Here is a 21,693-nt window from a genome sequence, read left to right as displayed (position 1 = left end):
TGTTTCCTCAGTAGTCAAGAGGTCAAATTTTGATTGCAAAAACCTGTCCTTTCCAATAAATTGCCTCATTTTGGAGACCTTGTGTATTCTAGATCTATTCTGTTAATTATGCTAATTAACTTGGATGCCACCTTGGTTTCCAGTTTATTTTTATGAGAAAGATGTGAAGTCTGCCTTCTTAAAAATTACTTCAGAGTATACCTGATACCTCCTGAGGATGCATTTATCTCAAGAAAATAACTAATTTGCTTGAATATAAATTCTGTTCAGATCTCGTGACAAGGGGGTTAAGACGCCGGCTACAAGATGAGTGTAGGATGCAGTAATCTAATTTCCATGATCAGAGGGGCATACATTTAGAAATAAAAAGTAGTGTTGTATTTACAAAATTTGATGGTGGGCAAAAAATAGTATGAGGAAATAATCAATTTTTGAGTAACAATGCTTGGAATCTTTCCAGGTCTACATTAAAAACATGCAGTCTCCAGCCATTATTTTGTGAGTTTTCACATTAAGGATATATTCAAATACATTGTGGATTATAGAGCTTTCTTCCAATTTAGGTGAATAGATATTAATCAACATCATTTTAGTATTGGATAAATTACCCTTTTAGAATCAGATATTGCATTGGACACTACAAATGGAACAGTTCTCTGTATTAAGATTCCCACACCCCTGGTTTTCTTTGTATAGCTGGAGTGAAAAATTTGGTCAGACCACTCTTTGCAACAGAAATTGGTTCTTGCTTAATAAGCGAGTCTCCTATAAAAATACTATCTTGGAATTTACTATGAACACTGGGAGAAGGCAAATAGGATATTATCCCAGCAAATCCTCAAGCAGGAAGTCCATAATACCTCAACATCAGTTAAAAACACAGATAACAATCAGTTAACAATCTGATAAAAACAAATAAGGGTTCTACCTCAACCTTTTTACCAAGTATTAAATACCATCTTTCCTAACAAAAATAAGGACTTGATACAAGGTGCATTACACAAACCAATCTCTCTTCTGAATATTTCAGATAAGGATAGGAAGGCAGCCATGCACAGAATACACTTTGGCTCCATATGTGCAAGCATTCAACTTAAAGTCAAGCGCTTTTGTTTCTTTTAAAACTGTCAGATGTTTCCAGGGTAAGATTCAACCTATGAACATTGCAATCTATCTTCAGCCTTACTGGGCCACATGTTCTGGGCATGCACAAATTTAATAGCATTTTGGACAAAAATCATTCACATACTTGCAAGATAAATTGTATAGAAAAATGCGTACCCCAGGTTTTACAAATCTTTTTTTTTTTTTTTTTTTTGGTCCATGTGCATATTTTCACAATTGAATCCATGCAAAAACTCTAAATTAAACCCTTGAAGCAGTGTTTACAATGTCAATTCTGTGCAGGGAAACGAATGAGAGGCCAGTACATCTGCAGCTCTGCTCAAGCAGGTTCAGTTCCTTACTACATACAATCAACAGCTCACTGGACAAATTTTATTTATAGACAAATTAATTTTATTTTAGCCGTAACATGCACTTAACACTAAAATATCTATCTATGCTAATTAAAGGCAAAGCCCTCACTCATCACTAATTTTCAACCTTCCCGTGTAGGTAGAAGGCTGAAATTTGGCAGGCTCATTCCTTATAGCTTACTTACAAAAGTTAGGCAGGTTTCATTTTGAAATTCTGCGGTCGTAACTGAATCCTACTTGCGTACATATATACAGCCATAGCCTGCAGCTCGGTTGCCGTGTGAGGCGGAGTTGTCCCCCATCACCTCGCCTCCCACATAATTGAGTGCCGTCCGTCAGCAGCAATCCAATAGACACGCTGCCTCTAAATATTCGCTGGTGAAGGACTGTGCTTATGCAAACGAAGATGAGATTGTCAGGGACAGACCAGTGTTTGGCACAAACTCTGCGAAAGTGCGAGAGAAACTTTTAGGTGCCGGGTCTTAGCTAACATTAAAGCTGTGGACTTCGCAAGATCGCACAAGATAGCACAAGCACAGCTGCGAATCTTCGATGCCTGTACTCCTAGTGGCTCACATGAACTGACTGTGAACGCAGTACGCAGACAACAAGCAAGAGCTCCAAAGAGCGCTGAACAAAAAAAGCATTACACAATTGAGAAGGCAGCAAAAGAATATGAAGTGAGTGACGCATACAAGCATATTCATAAGTGCAGCTACTGCGGAAACAAAGCACACGATAGAAAAAGTCAATGTCCAGCTAAAGGAAGACAGGGTAAAAATGTGGTAAATTGAACCACTTTGCTAAAGTTTGCAGGACTGGGAAAGGTAAACCCGTGCATGCAGTGTGTGATGTCTCAGATAAAGAGGAAGATGAGCTGTTTATTGATGCAGTAAGAAAGGAGCATCCCTCTGAAGCTGAATAAGCTTTTGTAGACATATCGATAAGGAAGAGGTGTAAAGCTTAAGTTTAAATTACGTTCATAGACACGCTGCCGCTAAATATTCGCAGGCAAATCCACAACTTAATACCAGGAATGCCTGTTAAACATCTTAGGTTTCATTCATAGAAGTGTTCACTACCCAAATCGGTACTCGTGAATCTGTTATCTTTACAACGTTTGTCAACGAAGATGAAATGGTCAGGGATAGACTAGACATACACGGAATGTAACTTGAACACAACACATCCTCCAAATACGAACCTGATTGTATGAAATAATGATAATCGAATCCTTTAATGACCGCAACACTCATAACAGTCACAAAACAATTACATTGACAATCATGTTACGTTATTTTTAAAATGTTTCCTTTTCTTTTTCATAACTTTTAACACACTACTTCTCCGGTGCGAAGCGCGGGTATTTTGCTAGTCACTAATACAGTAATCCCTCCTCGGTCGCAGAGGTTGTGTTCCAGAACCCCCCGCGATAGGTGAAAATCCGCGAAGTAGAAACCATATGTTTGTGTGGTTATTTTTATATATTTTAAGCCCTTAAAAGCTCTCCCACACTGTTCATAAATATTCTCTGCACAGTAAACCCACGTTTATCGTTGTTAATCCACTCCAGACAAATGAATTTCCACGAAGTAGGATTCTTTATTTATAAATCTAATATTTTCGCAGTTAGCACATAGAAAACCTGTTTACGACCTCCTAAATGGTTTTTTTTTAACATTGGAGCCCTGTAGACATGAAATAACACCCTTTAGTCAAAAGTTTAAACTGTGCTCAATGACAAGACAGAGATGACCGTTCTTTCTCATAATTAACAGAATGCAAACATATCTTCCTCTTCAAAAGAGTGTGGGTCGGGGGCAGAGAATGTCAGAGAGAGACAGCGAGGAAAACAATCAAAAATCAATAGGGCTGTTGGGGTTTTAAGAATGCGAAGCACCGGGATAAAGCGGTCGCAATGAAGAGATCAATGTGAAGGTAATCTTTCAGCATTTTTTTTTTAGAGGAGCGTCCGTATCTTCTAAGCAAACGGCCCCTCTGCTCACACCCCCTCTGTCAGTAGCAGAGAATGTCAGAGAGTGAGAGAGAGAGAGACAGGAAAAGCAAACAACCAAAAATCAATGCGGGCTGTTAGAGCTTTGAAGTGTGTGAACCAACGCGCGGGAAGCATATATATCCATTGAGGAGTTTATTTAATAATACGTGCTCCGATTGGGTAGCTTCTCAGCCATCTGCCAATAGCGTCCCTTGTATGAAATCAACTGGGCAAACAAACTGAGGAAGCATGTACCATAAATTAAAAGACCCATTGTCTGCAGAAATCTGCAGACCAGCGCAAAATCCATAATGTACATTTAGATATGCTTACATTTAAAATCCGTGATGGAGTGAAGCCGCGAAAGTCGAAGTGCGATATAGTGAGAGATTACTGTATTATGATTTGGTACAAATCTTTTTTTTTTTTTTTTTTGGGATTACATGTCTCACTTTCTCCGACCTTTCATCAAGCTGTAAAAGTGTTTCCACTTAATTGTTGATGGACACCTCACAAATAGTTGAACCTGCATATGTTGAGGAGCTGCTGTAGACACTATGTAGTTAGTATTTCAAATTGAGTGTTACTGTAAAATCATTGATTTTTAGAGCTCGAACTATTTTCAGTATTGATGGTTCCTTTCAATTTGAATTTATTTTAAATTTGCAGTATTGATGTTAAACAGTCCTTAATTACAAAAGTCTAATTTGTAGTTATTAGCTTTTGTTTTATGTATGGATTGGTTCCTGTTTGACTTCTGCCTGAATATGTCATGATTGTGAGCGAGTCAATATATTATGTTAACTCTATAATTTTTAGTGCAGTTCTAAATTTTTCACCTCTTGACAGGGTCAACTGTTCATTCTACTTCAAAATTGGAGCTTGCCGCCATGGAGATAGATGTTCCAGATTGCATAATAAACCAACATTCAGTCAGGTAAGTTTACACCTCAAAATTTAATATTGGAATTTGTATATACTATGTGAATTGTTGAGTTGTATCATTGAAGTAAAAGAAAACCAGAAAAGGAGCACTTTTTTTCCTTTTCCACTTTCACACTATTGTCATTTTCTGACTAAATTTCATATGCGGCTTAGCTGTTGACAACTGCTGTATTAATTGCTTTCAATAAGTCCCAAACTTCAATGTCTGGTGCTAGTGGGGTGATGTGCTATCTGGCTTTATTTGGGGAACTGTTTGCCTTCATAAGAACAAAAAACCTATTACATCTCTAATCTTACAAGAAAGTTTTTAAAAGGTATGTAGTAGAAGATCATACATGAAGTGTTAGTGTTAAATATTGTGTAGACCATAGAAAATACGTACATAGGTATACTGTAATGTTAACTTGTGTATAAGGTTCAGTAAAGCAAGTTTATATTAAGTTGAGTTTTTTTTTTTCTATCAGTCTGGCATGCATTTTTAAATTATAAAAAAAATTATCCTAGCTCTTCAACAATTCAGAATATGAGGCAACATAGAAAATAGGAAACGAAGGCCTTAAAATTTGCCAAAATGCATCTAGTTTTAAACTGAGAATGTAACCAGTGTTTTGGTTCATATATTGAAGACTGAATATCCATTGGAATATTGTATACCCATACTGCTGTCACAAAGACTTCAGCATTTTCAAAGAAGTCTGGATGTTCTTTTCACTTGATTTCCTAATATGTGGCAGCTGTTGTCACCCAGGGCCATGGTTTCTTGTAGTTCATTTTTTTTAATGGTGTAGTTGGAGTCATACTTGAAAAAAGACCCAAGACCAATCTTGTTAAGAGGTTAGATTGGAAACCAGTACCCTTGGTATATCTAAAACCTAAGCATGGGGCAATACTGAAAGCTTTTCTAATCAGTGTCAGAAGTATAGCAGTTAATCTCCACATCAAGTGGGTTTAATAGATTGTATGTAAACGGTGCTCCTTTTCATGGGTTTTTTTTTTTTTTGGTTGTCTGTCATAGTAGGAATCCTAAATTGTGTGTGAGTGGTGGTTTTCCTCTTAGCTTTGTGCACATGTTTTTAACTGTTTAGACTTTAAAGTTTTACTCCGTGTTACTTTCAGGCTTTTTAAGAAGAAAATTAAGATGCATTCATTTTAATCATGGACATGAGAGTGCATGCTTTACAAACTCCTATCTACTCTTTACCAGTAGAATTCTGCATTTACTTAACTAAACAGTAGCAAACTAACCTTGCTACATCAACGCCTCCAAACCACATTGTAAAAGATGTAAACAAAGCCTTAAATGCTTTATAAGGAAGTAGATAAGCCTTAAAAGAATACCCAAAATATTTTTCGTTGCTTAACCCATGTACTCTGTAGTGGTTTTTATCTCTTGTTCTCCTGCAGAGTAACGTTTAAACAAAAAATAATTCAATAGTGACCAGTGCTGTACAACTGTAAATGATGTGAAACATGTCCACTGTGGAAAAAGGGTCGGGGTGTTTTGTTGAGGAATCCCAATGTTACTGGTGTTGCATAATCTACGTGTGTGTGATCCTTTTGCTAGCTCAAAATTTGCCAAATTAATGTCCCTTGGCCAATGGGAAATTTTAAAGACTCAGGAGTGACTGTTTGATTTGAAGACTGATCTCTTGACCATCGAATGACTAGGATTAGTGGGTCTTTAAGTCAAATAAGGTAATCCCTCCTGTCTTTAGGTTTCCCGTTTATCTCCACCCTGATAATTTCATAAGTAACTTGCAGCATTTTAGCAAAAAACATTCATTTTTGTAGATTTCGAGCAAGTGACTGGATAATGGATGTCGGTCATGCAACATGAGTAATGTAAAAAATTGTCCATAATTGGGAGAGGGACATCTCACTTTGCCGTTGTACAGCAGTGGTCACTATTGACTTGCATTTTATTATAGATTTTTGTCTCTGTTCTGTATCAAAACATGAGATCAATTTATTTTTCTCTGTGTCCACTACAAAGTATGTGGGGTAAGTAACAAATATATATTTTTGGGTAGAAAATTCCTTTAAGAACTATTCTATTGTTCAAAAGGTGTTACTTCATTGAAAAAGGCTTTGGTAAAAACAGTCACTTGCTTTTTCGTATTATGGGGGGTTGGGTTCTTCCCCATCTCTGTAAAACATTGTTTATGGATCCTAGATTTGAATGTCCTCTAGAACAGGGCTCATTTAGAAATTTTGTATGCAAGTTTGAACTTGCACTGAAAGACCCCACTAATGGAAATATTGGCAAAAATGCATAATGCCTCATTTTATAGAACTCAACATTCTCTTAACTGAAATTTGCATGCATGTTTGTACCATATCATTATGAGTGCATCTTGAACACTTTTTTTTTTTAATGTTTTAATAATATTATGTGGATGTTTTGGTTTTTAGTTGTGAATTTGATTTTCATGATTGTTTTTGGCTTTAGCAGGTTTTTACTCCAGCTGTAAAAATATCTATTTCAGAAGATACTTTTTTTCAATTTCTGTATAGCCACTTTACCTTTATGTACAATAGAATAAGGTGGGTTACCAATTGATCAAATTTTGAACAATTGATGCAAGATTTCAGCTGGAATAAAAGCATTTCAACAATGATGCTGAAGCAAAGAAATAAGTATTTACACTTGTTAATCATAGCACAGAAAACATGCTCTAAGTATGTCTGTTAGCAAATACCCAAGGATTACTGAAACTTTCTTGTATAAATATAAAGAAAATGCTTTTGTAAGGGGTTGCACTGGTAATTTCTCACTCCATTACACCCCTGGATTTAGCAGGAGAGAGTGTTCTGTGCCCTTTAAAGTTTCTGGCTTTTAATAGTGATTGTGCTTAGGCTCAAGATAGGTTTTATTTAAGATGCAATTAATAAGTTTTTACAATGATTTGTTTTTAATCTGGGGTCTGTCTTCTGTTCTTGCTTCCCTAAAAACACACTTGGCACTTTTTTTTTTTTTTAATAATCCATGTTTCAGAACGTTATAGTGAAGATTAACACTTTTACCGTATTAAGTTTGCCTTCATTGGCTCAGTTGGAAAAATAGGAATTATCAGTAGTCTGATACTTGGGTCACAATTCCAAGCCCTCCCACCCGATAGTTTATAGTCCAGTCAGTATAATGTCGATGTGTTTCGCCTTATCATAGAAATCCTTAACTCTATCCATAACAGCATGTTACTTCCATGGCATGACTGTACACCTACACCTGTGTGTTAAGAATGACTCTAAGTTTCAGAATAGACCTTTATAAAACTGGCTGCGTGGTAGCAGACTGTAAACATATATAGTACGATAGTGGTGGTTAAAAGTACATTGGCTTTGTATTATGATTTAATTAATCATATGAGCATAATATGTAAAGTTTACCACAGCTGTTGCTTTGGTACTTAACCACTTTTGCTTATTGTTAAACAAACATTGTGTGACACTTCTGCTTCTCTAGAACTTATGACTTGGTGCCTGTTGTTATATATTGAAATCTTTAGAACTTGTTAGCAACTTGCTTAAAGGAGTTGGGAGTGATTTGTCTTGCCCCACCCTACCTCCCCATTTAATCAACAATAAACTCTCAAGCTTTTGTAAGTGCTTATTAAATCTAACAGGAAGTGTCCATTCATTATTTTCTCCTATCCTACTCATGCAGTTAAGTGTCATTTGAACCAGTTAAAAATAATTGTTTCAAAAACCTCAAGTGCCTGTATTTTCTCTTTCGATTTTTAAAGTGTTATTTTGAATTGAGCATATTGGGTTTTTTTCTTTAATGTTAACATCTTAATGGTTTGAGTTTTATGTGAAGAGAATTCCACCTCATTTTTTCCAGACACATTCAGTGTTTGCAGATAGTTTTGTGGATTTCTTTATTTGAAGTAAGATTCAATTGACTTTTCCCACAGGCAAGCCTAAATTTATTATTTACCAAAATAAATCCTCCACAGCTGTTTTTTCCCCCTAGAGTATTGCACAGGAAGTATAGATGGCATGGATAGTACATTCTGCAATTGTGCTCATTGCTGCTTCAGATGTTAAATGTTACTTTCTCGCTGCCAGAACCACTTCTGGTTTATCTGTTGTGTAATATACTGCACCATCCAATTTGGTCAGTTATCGTGCATCTTGCTGTACAGTGTATCCTTGACAGAATGGAGCTAATAAAGACATACTTTATTTTCACCAGTTAACACACTTGATGTGGTTTCTCCAATGTCCAGTATTTTCAGAATGGTTTACAAGTTAATTAAAAATCAAAAACTGAAATCTCATTCATATGGGTATTCAAACCCTTAATTTAGTACTTTTTAGAAGTGTCTTTGGTAGCAATTACAGCTTCAAGTCCTCATGGATAAGTGTCTAAAAGCTTTGCACACTTTGATATGTACAGTTAATACCATTATTTCTAACAGGTACTCAAACTCCTTTATAATACTTTGAGTCTATAAACTCCATTTTCAGGTCTCTCCACGTGTTCTATTGAATTTAAGTCTGGGTGTTGTCAAAGTCCCATAAAGACATTTGGAGACTTGCTAAGAATCCACTCCAGCGTTGTCTTGGCTGTGTTTTTCAGGTCCATTGGCCCTCTGAAAGCTGGACAGTCCACCAAGTCCAAGATATGCCCTGTGAAGCTGGTTCTCTTCAAGGGCATCTCTGTATTTTGACTGCATTCATTCTTCCCTCAATTCTTACCAGTCTCCCTGCCACTGAGAATCACTGTAGGCATATTAGACAAGTTATGATCAGTGTCTCATCTTTGTCAGACATAGTGCTTGGAGTTCTCCCCAAAGAGTGCAGCTTTGTTTCGTTAGACCTGAAAATCTTTTTCCTCTTGTTCTGAGTCCTTTGAATACCATTTGGTAAACACCAAGTGAGAGTTAGCCACTCTGCCTTAAATGTCTGATTGGAGTGCTGCTGAAATGGTAGTCATTCTGACCATTTCTCCCCTCTCAGCAGTGGACTTTTCTGAAGCTCTGTTAGTGTGACCAAAGGGTTCTTGTTCACCCACATGATCAAGGCCCTTCTTGCCAGTTTACCCTATTCAACGAACTCACAGAGTTCTGGCAGTTCCAAACTTGTTCTGTTTCACAATTAAAGCAACTGTATTCCTGGGAACACTCAAAACTTTAGAAATGGTTTCATATCCCGTCCTGATCTGTGCCTTACCAGTTTTATCATAGTTCCTTGAGTTTCATGGCTTTTTTTTCCTCCTGAAATGCAGTGTATATTGTCAGACCTGATCTACAGTACAAAGGTGTGTGTCTTTCTGAACTATGTCCAATCAATTCACTTGGCCACAGGTTAATTCCAGTCACCTGTAAATGATGATTTAAGCAAACTGGATGCACCTCAGCACAGTTTGCAGTGCCACAGCTAAGAGTCTGAATAGCTATTAATAAACTGGCAAACCTTCCTGAAAACGTTTTCACTTTATTATTCCCAGGTCTTGACTCACAATTTCTAAATGTATGCAGTCCTACACAAGCCCTATAATTCAAGCATTAATTACATTTTCTTCAGGTAACCATCGTGGCCTTGGTTGCTGTGTCGTGCCTAACGTAGTGCTGTGTTATATAGTCTGACCATTATGAAGGATGAGTACTTGTGACATAAGCCCTTATATTTTTTGTTGGAATTTAAGTTACCATTTAAATGGTTTTTGTTGGAGCACCTATTTTTAATGCTACAACATGCAGTCAGTGGAAAATGCAAATTGATAAGATACCTTAGTAGCAACATGGAACATTCGTTGTTGAATTTAACTTCTGTTTAATGATGTACAGATACAAGACATTTTATACCTGATATTTTCACTTTTAAACTGCTTTTCATTCCTAATTGTTCAACTCTGACCATGTTCTGTAATGCTGATATGGCGTGAAGTGCCATTGTAGCCAGTGATGAGCTATTACCCCTGATATAAACACAAGGTTGAAGTGGATATTCAATTTGAAAAGTTGTTCTTATTTGAATGCACTCACTAGCTGTTGAGGATTTTCAGGAAGTGGTTTATTGAACAATATTTTAACCCAAATACATGTGTTTTGAAATGATGTGAGCATATGACTGGATATCTTACTGTGTTATGCACTACAAAGAAGGTTGTTTCCCGACTCCCATGGACTTTTATTTTATTTATTTATTATTATTTTTTTTTTTTTCTCCAGTGTTTGCTTCCCATGTAAGATTATTGTACAAGGACCTTTTTATTTCTGTTCTCCTTATAAAATATGATTACATTTTTCTCTCTGCCATTGCTACAAATAGATTAATAAGTTAGCAAGTTTGGATGGAATACTCCTTGAAAAATGTGAGTTCAGGAAATAAAAGTAGTTTTCCGTTTGAAGAAATTTAATATTCAGTATCATTACTTCCATTAGTTGAAACAATCATGTCCTGCTTATTTACATTGAGAAGCAAAAATGCTTGGACAATGAGATAATTAGGGGGGTTTTTGTTATATTCATAAAACATGTATTCTATGTGGGAAAAAATTAAGATTAAAGTACTGAATGTCTGCTTTTATTTTTGGGCAGCGTTATAATTAGTAATGGGGAAAAAATAAAATTGTGTTTAGATTCCCCCATTCCAGTTGAGCAGAAGTATTGGGATAAATAAATGTCTAGTGATTCTAATTGCTTAGATGTTACATTTTCCATTAATTACCATTACATTAAAGACCTCCTGAGTGTTCAGGGTCGGTTGTAGTCTTTGGAGTTTGCATTTGTTGTTTAGGGTTAACCTCAAAGATACAAAACAATGAAAATGAGCGAATTGCAGTTAATTTTGAAAACTGGATTAAAGTAAATACTGATCAGAAACATTGGTGAACAACTGGGAATTCCAGAACCAGCTACATTTGAATACTATGAAAAGAAAGGAAATACTGTAGGTGTAAGCAATTTTTATGAGCAAGACACGAAGTTCCCCCATCTCAAGTCTATCTAGGTGTGAGGTAGATCTGCAATTGTATAGGGTAAATCTATTTTTTGGAACACATGCATTTCATGTGTGTTCCGTGTCTACAACGATCTGGGTAAATGTAGTACGACAGGAAATGTATACATGGTCTATAATGTGTGAAGACTGAAGTCCAAATATCAAATAAACACTTTAACAAAAGGTACAAGCATAACAGATCAGGTGCGCTTTTATTGAAGAAAATAACTGAAGAAAAAGAAATCGGTTTAGGGTATGGTGCTGACATGACCACTTGGCTGGTGCGGAGGTAAGAACTGCTGTCTCATAATCAAGAGATTGCAGGTTCGACTCCAGGTCCTTCCTGCATTTACCAAATTTCACATATTTATTTACTTATCTGCCAGAAGTGTAAAGTCACAAGTAAACTTCAGAGCTTCCTGTGTTTGATTTGATATAGGCATGCTGACAAAGTACATGTGCATAAGTAAATATAGGTAAACAACATTCGATGTGGCTTTTATGTAAGTAACATACTCTTTTTGGTATAAAGACCATCAAAAACAATCGCAAATGGAGCTTTGCACAATACCAAATTCCTTTTGTTGAAGGAAGTGTGTGGCAGATTCACTGGCAGGATGGCACCCAAGCTCTTGCAACATCCAAACGGTGCCATCTTTCGCCTTTGTCTGGTGCAGCTGCATTATGTGTGACTGAGCGTTTTTTGCAGAGAGAGCTTTTGTTCTCTTTCTTTAATGTAGAACCCTCATCCGAGTTCACCTCTTGTTATACCATGTCTTTATTTGCAAACTAACTGTGTCAGATCAGGGGGAGTGTGAATGTGACTGAGAGAATAAAACAGTCATCATACATTTGACAGTTCATGTCAAAATATTGTCATCTATACTAGTAAAAGGCAAAGCCCTCACTGACTCACTCATCACTAATTCTCCAACTTCCCGTGTAGGTGGAAGGCTGAAATTTGGCAGGCTCATTCCTTACAGCTTACTTACAAAAGTTAGGCAGGTTTCATTTCGAAATTCTACGTGTAAAGGTCATAGCTGGAAACTAATTTCGACCATATATATAGCCATAACCTGCAGCTCTGTTGCCATGTGAGGCGGAGTTGCATCCTGCATCATCACGCCTCCCATGTAATTGAGTGCCTGCCCGTATAAGGTAAATATTTGCGGGTGATGGACTGTGCTTATGCAAACAGATGAGATGGTCTAGTGTTTAGTACAAACTCGGTGAACGTGTGAGAGAAACTTAAGTGCCGGGTCTTAGCTAACATTAAATAAAGCCGTGGACATTGCAAGATCACACAAGAGAGCAGCTCACGTGAACTGGTTCTGAACGCAGTACGTAGAGAACAAGGAAGAACTCCAAAGAGCGCTGAACAAAAAACGCATTACACAATTGAGAAGGCAGCAAAAGAATATGAAGCGAGTGACGCATACAAGCATATTCATAAGCGCAGCTACTGCGGAAACAAAGCACGGTGTAAACCATAAGTTTAAATGAAGTTTATAGACATGCTGGTGTTTGTCATGCCTACGACGAATACGATATTCGTGAGATACAAGTTTAATGAGAAAACACGAGGTATAAACGAGACTTTGGATCACTTTGCAACGGAGTTAAAATTGCTGGTGAAGGACTGTGCTTATGCAAACAACAATGCATATGCAAATGTTACGTCATTTTTAAAATGTTTTCTTTTTTCATAACTTCTTTATCACACTACTTCTCCACCGCGAAGCGCGGGTATTTTGCTAGTTACTACTATAATGTGGAAAAAATTCGTTTAGTGTTCAACATTTCTTGCCTCATGTTTCCTGTCTTCCTATATTTACCCAGATTGTTGTAGACACTGAACACGCAAAGAAAACCAGTTTAAAGTCAATTCATACTTCAGTATTGGAATGTTTGGTATAAACTATATAGGAATAAGGAAAATGGCTTCAGCTTAGATCCATCTGCATCACAGTGCCATATAATTGCAGTTCATAAAGACAAGTTCACCTTTGTGATTGTCAGTCATGCTAATATAACAGTTTTGCTAACATTAGCCAGTCTGTTAGGTAGCTAATCATCATTTCATAAGTGATCATCAACAGCGTTAATCCATGTGATGCATTTTCTGTTGGTATTATGTTTCTCTTTTTTTTTTTTTTTTTTTGTGTGGATATTTAATGAAATTAACATTCCATACAATCACAACATACTAACAACAAAAAGTTTAACATTGCATACAAATAAGTCACACTTAAATAACCCCCACCTGAGTGAAATAGAGTAGAGCCAACAACAAGCAATTTGTTTTATATTAAAAAAAAAAAAGCAAAGAAGGGATTACCCAATGCATGACATTTGCAATCAATTTGTTTGTACACCAAGCACAGCTGTTAATGGGTTAGTAGTGATAGAGACACCAAGGCTGTTTGATAGACATTCAAAGATTTTTGACCAAATATTGTGTTAATTTGGTGCATGCCCAAAACGTATGGCCCAGTGCAGCTATAAAGTTAGTTTTTAAGTAGTCCTTCAGGAAATCTCCCTCAAGACTGGTACTGTTAGGGGAGGTTGGCAAGCTTTGCTGTGCGTGTGTGTGTATGTATGTATGTATGTATGTATGTATGTATGTATATGTTGTGTGTATAGATATAGATAGATAGATAGATATATATCGAGAGAGAGATATGTTATTTATATATATGTATTGTAATATATATGTAATATATATGTATGTATGGTGATTGTAGCCCTATGTCTCTGTAGCCAGTCATAGTGCTGTGCAATCTAATCTAAAGTTTATGCAGTAGAATAATAATTTTAATTTTGCATGTTAGTGGTACACGTTACCCTGTAGGTTTTTTAATAAGGTTCATTATTTATAAAAGTAAAAATTTGCTACTATTGAAGTCCAGGTATTCTAACAGCTAGATATGTGATGAAATTCAGATGTACTAATAAGGTAAATCATGTGGGTAAAACCAACGAAGTATTGAGTTTTATCCTGATGAATTATCTTCTAGCTCCTATGAAAGCTGTCTGCAAATCTTAATATTTTTTTTTTTGAAACATCTCTTGCAACTGACCCTATTCACATTATAATCTGCTGAAATTCTTAATGATGCTCCCCCCATATTAGACTACAGTAGTACACTCTACAGTGGGCTTCCCAAGCACGTTTTAAATAAACATCAAATTTTAAGTTCTGCAACTTTACCCAGTTTTACCCAGTATTGTCATTTGCCTTGGCTCACAATATTGAAATTGCCAACTTTAATATAGTAATTAGAAAGAAAACTATTGATTTTATGTAATATTTTTAGTACCACAGGTGGGGAGAGCGAATTGAAGGCCCCCAAAATTAAAAATGTCCATTTTGCTTTATGAAAGGGGGGAAAAAAACACCATTCCTCATGAAGACGTGCACTTGTTCAAAAGCTACTGAAATTAATGCACATTCAATAATTGATAAAATGCCAACATCCAGCAGCGCAGTCTTCAGTAAACATTAACAGTAGTTTTTACATTTTCTCATTATAGAAAACCATAGTTCTTTAGGTATTCCTCTTGTGCCGTAAATTTCTTTTAATGAATTATATTATCTTTGGACAGAGTTCTTGGGTGCCAAACAAATTCTGGTCATTGTTTACTGACTCTTGCATCATATTAAAATTTCTATTAGATATTGTTATAACAAAAATCTTATAGAATAATAGAATGTAATTTACAGCTAAAAGTGCACAGTATGCATGCCAGTCTGGATGAAGATAAAATTCATTGCTTTCCGGAAATTTGAATTTTTCAACAGGCTTTTATTAAGATATACTATCTGCTCTTAATGCCTCACTAAAATAAACTTGTAAAATACCTTTAAGACAAGAATGCAGACCCCAGGAGCAGACAGAGGAAGGAGCCGCACATGCATGCATTATTAGTTATGCATGCACAAAGACATGGTAAACAATCGGACCTTAGTGTTCCCAAGATAAATCAAAAGGGGCAGTGAATGCTATGGGAAAGTTTTCTTTGAAGGGTGAAGTTTTCACTGCTAAATATTTTCATCAGTTGGTGCATTTTGCATGTGCACATAAAACCGGTATAAGATAAGTAACCCGGTTAAAGCAGAAGTTTAATTTCTGGAGTTCTCCCTTTCTCAAATGTTTCCACATCATTAAACTGCACAAAAGAGTTATCACCATATTTGGTGAATCTGAAAACAAGAATAAAAACCTGCATTTTATCAATGTCTTTTTCTTGGGTGGTGAAGTAAATAGCATCTCCCCCCTTTTTTACATTCCCAACTGGCCCGAGCCAATAATGAATCACAGTATGAGCACTGGCCGCTGTGTCACCCGGTTACACTGTTTCAACATAAGCTATAGCAAATGGCAGGTTTACAGCTAAACTGATGCTTTTTTTATTATATATATATATATATATATATATATATATATATATATATATATATATATATATATATATATATATATATATATATAGTTTTGTTACCAGATTACATGCACCTTTTTTTTCCAACATGGCTGTATAATTGATCCCTACAAAGGAGTGACGTACCAGAATATGTGCTGCTTGCCTTGCACCCAGTGCTGCTTGGGGTAGTGATAACGCAAGGAGTTTTACTGCAACAAAAAAGTTCTGCATTAAGTTACTGGTTACTTTTATTTATATAAATATAAAAAAAGCAATTCAGCTATGTAATGCAAATCACTTTTAATTTTAATTTGTTACACATACACACCCCACCAAACACTGCTCCAGTGATTGTGCACTGTGCATTCAACTCATTGAACATCAATTTGAGTTCTGAAATACCGATACCGGTCATTTTAAACAGGAGAAGAAATAATGTGATCAAAGTGTAAAATTATGAACACAACAAAAAAAAGAAAAAAAACAGAAAATGTGTAAACCTGTAAGCACATTTCTACACAGTTTACCCTTGCCTTGTAAATATGCACGTGAAAGTGCCTTGAATGCTGCCTTCAAGCATCCTTTTTAAAATACAATCTTGTCATTTTCATTGCTTTTGACTTTTAGTGTTTGTCGCATCGATACCCATTATTACCATCCAGTGATATGAATTATTAAATGTGCAGGCTGTATTTTCCTTCCTAATCAAGAGTGTTTTCAGAGAAGCTGAAAAATCATTTTGTGTGCAGTTGAGTCAAAATTTCTCTAAATGTACACGTTAACCTCAAGTTTTATAAATTCTGATGTTTGCATAGTAAGTTTTATAGTATATACGTTTTACGAATGAGGCCTCGGGTTTCTATGAAAAACTAAATTATGAAAGCGCGCAGTCCATGAGAATAGGTGGGGCTGCTACCCCATTGGGGTTGGGGGTTATAAGGTCTGTGTCTAAATTCTCAAAAGAATGAACAAGTAGGGAAATTCTTCTGGTAAAAATAGAACTGATACTACAAAAAATAAGGATTATACCATTTCAGAATTTATTTTGTCAGTAAACCGGTATTTTGAAATCACAATGCATACAACCCAAAATCTTAGTGCTAACTTTTAAAGCTGTATATGGCAGTTCACCAACCTTAACTTTTTTTTTTTTTGGCGCCCTTCTTCTGATCTGCCATACTTTTGTCAATTTTATCTTAAGGCTTGCTGCACAACAGGACTTTTACCAGTGATAGATATATAGAGATATATATATATTTTTTTTAAATCTCTCTCTCCCCCTGTGTCACAGACTTCATTTGCATAATCCTTATAGGGTTGGGCAGGCACAATGTATAGAGACAGTTCAGCTGTGGGGGTACAGAAGGCATTTGTTTTGAAACAGAAGACGGGCTTGTGAGTCTGTCTTGATTTTCTCATACCATCACAGAATTGCAAAAGGAAAATAAAAATACTCAGATTATGGCTTAATTCGCCGTAATTGGAAAGCCGCATGTTCTTTGTCGGGATGGGTTGAAAAGTGTATATGAAATTTTGTCACCCCCTGCAATTCCTAGTTGTGCAACTGCAGTCTTTGTTGAACATCCCTTCTGACCAGAAATTTTGTAATATGCCACCAGCTTTACGGGTACAGAAATTCTGGGAACCTGAAGAGAATTTTATATAATCAAAGTTAAACTATGAAGGGGTCAACAGTAAACCTTTCAAAAACATATTCTTAATTTTGGCGCCATTGTTTCCCCTCTCCTTGTGCTTTTAAGAGAAAGTAGTTTATGGGTATTTATATCCTTCTCTCCAGAATTTGTAAAGGTTACTATAAGCATGTGCAAAAGAACAGAATAGCAGTAATTTAGCTTTTAGCACTGAAGAAAAAAGTTTCTGATTTGTTGCTCTTAATATATTCTGTTTTGGAGCACCATAGTTGCATCTGCCAACACTTGTTAAATGTTTATCTAAGAACTATTTGAATCCATTGGTGTACGTTAAAGTTTGATTTACTTTACAGTTTTAGGTAATTTGTCACTGTTAATTTAGTTAGATACTTGCAAAGGGCACACAACACTGATTCCATGCTCAGTATCTTTCTTTCCTTTTAAAACCTCTGTTTAGGTTTGCAGGTTTGTTTTACCTTTCATTGGAATAGTTCATTTTCATTCTCTATATGCTATCACAAAGACACTTTAAATTTAAATGGAAAGAATTTTACTTGTTACAGATTTTTCCTTTATTGCTGCTCATTTGGATTGTTTTTCTTTTTTCAGAATTCAGACTTGGCAGAACAGCAGTACAAATGAAATTTTTGATTGCTGAAATTGTCGCCTTCCTCCCTCAATAAGCAATTTGTGACCTTTTATTATATTAATCTGTCATCTAATGTAAAGCAGATGTAAATGTAAAATGCAGTAGTTTTATTTAAAGTTAGTTTTATAGTTTGGCTTAAGTTTTCAAGTTTGTGAGCAGACTCATTGTAACGTATACGGAGTACAGTGAAATACTTGCGTGTGCTAATCAACATATAAAATTCTGTCATCTCCATTTACAATGTTCTGTACTTTTTGAGCTTAAATATTAAGTTTCTTTCAAATTCACTTTACTCTTGGCGACTTACGACATAAAGCCTTTGTTTCCCTCCCTTGTTTTTGTATTTGTACTTCAATTTTGAAACCAAACTTTTTGCCAGTAAAGTTTGGTATGTTAATATGAAGGCTGAACTACTAAAATGTGTGCATATATTGGTTATTTTTCCTGTTTTTCTTAGTCATTTAAAGCTAAATTTTTTCCTGGCAAACTTTGCCCACAGGCATTTATAGGAACTGTAGTTTTGTTGTGGATTATGATATCAGATCTGCTACTGTTTATAGTTAAAGTACTTGCTGTTAAGTGTTGAATTCAAACAATGCAGCAAACCGTTTTTGTTTTGCTTTTACTTACTGGTGGATGCTGGGGTAGCTAAACAAGGACTATCCATGTCCTTAAAATGTTGTGGATACAGTACTCCTCTTGGGTTAAAATGGTGTCTTTTTGGGGGAAATAAATGGTATTTCGTTACAATTTTTGATTCATTAGCCAGAGTGACTACACACTACAAGCATAGACAGCATGTTGATACTATAGCCACTGATGTGAACATCTGTTAATATTACTGGTTTTACTTAATGTTCTGTCATTTTTAATCTGCAAGTCAGAATGACCAATTTCCAACATTGGTTACAACAATAGTTGACGAAGTACAGTAGAGTCTCGCTTATCCAACATTCCGTATTATCTGACGTCCCACCGCAAAAAAAAAAGCATCAATCGGCAACAAGAACTGCAAGTTATGAGCGTAGTCTATTTTTTGTTGCTCCCGACTCTACCGCAGCTAATTACAGGGGTACCTTGGTTTGCGAGCATAATTCGTTCTGGAAATGTGCACGCAGTCCAAAGCACTCGTACAGTATATCAATGCGAATATCCCCATAAGAAATAATGGAAACTCGGATGATTCATTCCACAACCCAAAACTATTCATATAAAAATGATTAATACATAATAATATAAAGTAAAAATAAATAAAGCAAATTAACCTGCATTTTACCTTTTGAATAGAATCCTGGCTGGTGTGAGTTTCTAAACTCTTGTGGGATTCCACCCAACTGGACGACACACGGAAGAGCATCCCAAATCAATCTCAGTCTCCCAGCACGGTAGCAGTTCGCCATAAAGGCCAATCTGAAAAGATCGCGGACATGCTATAAACGCCTGCCATCGATGGGTGATACAAGGAACATTATAAATGCGCAGGGCACAGTGTTGCTTTCCCCCAACGCCCCCATCCATACCCCCCAAAACCCTGCCTGAGTGCTTTGTGTATAGGAGAGTGGCAGATCCCACTAAAATAAGTAACCGCGCTGTTGCTGTTTCAAGCTGAATAAAGCTGGTGTTGCCAAAATTACTGAGACTCGGCTTCAAGTTTTCGGGTGCAAGACTGGGAATCGCACAATCTTGTAGTAAACAGTATACGCTCGTACGGATGTTGACTATATGAGTGACGGAGTTAAGGCTCTAGAAACTGCAATTACATTGAGCAACAAGAAGCTACAGGAATTAACATGATGCTGCAAAGATGGCGAGACTGAACTTTTTAAGTACAGTGCATACTGTATTTAACTCGAGACAATTCTGTAACTGTAAGTTGATTTTTTTTTTTCAGTTAATTTAGTCTTGTTTTGTTGTAAAACATGATTATTAGGTTCATAATGTGTAAAATTATAACACAGTTTGATGTTTCGTAGGCTTTTTCGTAACACCTGCCATTATCCAACATTTTCACTTATACGACGTTCTGCCGGCCCGTTTGTCGGATAAGCGAGACTCTACTGTACTAGTAACTTTCACAATATTTATAAATCTTTGTAAGACTAGTGATATTTTTAGTTTAATTCTGGAAAATTAAACCTGGAAAAACGGACTACTTTTTTTGTTATAGTACACTGTGCTGTTTTGCTGGGGCTTGTGGAGAGTCTGTATTTACACAGTGGGATTGTTTTGGGGCGTTTCACAGGCACAAACTATGGCTACTGAAGAATGTCTGAATGGCCGGCTAGCTATATCAGAACATTATTGTCGACCACATTCTTCTCTTCATGGCTACTGTTTGTTTACTCTCAGACACTTTAAGCACCATGTTAAAAGGCACATTTTGTCACTAAATGGGAACACGACAGTGAGCTTCCCTTATTTCAGCAGCTAGCTATATCATTAAATATAAAACCTGTTGATCATCTTTGGATAAGATGGAAAAGGCTGTCCACAGCAAGATATTGCAGCTATCTACTTCACAGCAAATAAAAATGCATTAATTTGCTTATGTTTCAATATTCCTAAACAGTGCATCTATCATCTTGGAGAGTTCTTTCCCAGACATGCTTATTCCAAAGTACTTTTATAAAAAAAAAAATTCTGCAGAGCTGCCCCAATTAAGTGGCAAATCTATGTAGGCCTGACTTCTTGGTTTTTGAATTGATGGCCCACAGATACTCAATGCAACATGTTACATTTTTGGATTTATGTTGCAGAAATAATTTTGATTTAAATTTGTATTGGAGAGTTGGTAATGTAGGTTGGAAACATACATTCTGCTTTGAAGCCCTCCCACTGGATAGACATTCCCTGTTAACCTCTATACCTCCCCTCAAAAGGTACCATGAATAGGAGTTTTATGGGTTTGAGAATGTCATATCCGTAAGGTAATGTTGAAACCTAACACTCTGGTTAGCAGGTGCTGTGTCCCACATTTTAGATACGACAGCCTTGGACAGAGGAGTACGCATGACTCTTGTGTTTAGGTCTACCATTAGCAAATAGTATATATTATAAATCCTTTTTTGTGTTGATGGCTGCATTCCTTTAAATTTTAGTCAGTATAAGGTACTAGGGTGATGTACCTGTGTTAGCCATTATGAATGTAGAGAAAAGCCAAGCAAAATGACACCTTTTTTATTGCCTCAAAAGCTTGCATATTGTAATCTTTTTAGTTAGCCAATTAAAGGTGTCATTTTGCTTGGCTTTTCTCTACAGTCAGTATAGGGTAAACTGTGTGTAGGTTTTTTTTGTTGAACTGAGGTCATAGCACTTGGTTTAATGTGCCTGCCTTTTCTTTTCATGCTGAGGAATTTAGTCTTTGTCATGTTGGGTCCTTGTCTTAGAGTTCTTCTCAACCTGACTTACAAAAAATACGTTTTGAATATAAAGTGTTGCATATATATATTGCGGCTAAATAAACAAAGCCTTCATTTTAAAAGGCCTTTAAAGTTCTGCATCAGATTATTCCTGAAGTTGGAAGTCTATACCATCAGACATAATTAACAAAACTGGATTTCAAGTTACTTAATAGATTCAAGACCATGAGAGGAGTTTATG

At 36.1% G+C, this 21,693-nt stretch overlaps 1 protein-coding gene across 2 annotated transcripts in view; it reads left to right on the top strand.

The window, feature by feature from the left end:
• Positions 1-21,693, top strand: part of u2af1 (U2 small nuclear RNA auxiliary factor 1) — a 52,428-nt gene that overhangs the window by 6,768 nt on the left and 23,967 nt on the right. For both annotated transcript variants that reach the window (XM_039744043.1, XM_039744045.1), the window contains exon 2: positions 4,324-4,411. In XM_039744043.1, coding sequence (XP_039599977.1) covers positions 4,324-4,411 — 88 coding nt within the window. The remainder of the gene's footprint in view (positions 1-4,323; positions 4,412-21,693) is intronic.

This window comes from Polypterus senegalus, chromosome 2, assembly GCF_016835505.1.
Source record: "Polypterus senegalus isolate Bchr_013 chromosome 2, ASM1683550v1, whole genome shotgun sequence".
Lineage (NCBI taxonomy): Eukaryota > Metazoa > Chordata > Cladistia > Polypteriformes > Polypteridae > Polypterus > Polypterus senegalus.
Note: the sequence above shows the minus strand (reverse complement) of the source record. Positions and strands in the feature narration are given on the sequence as shown.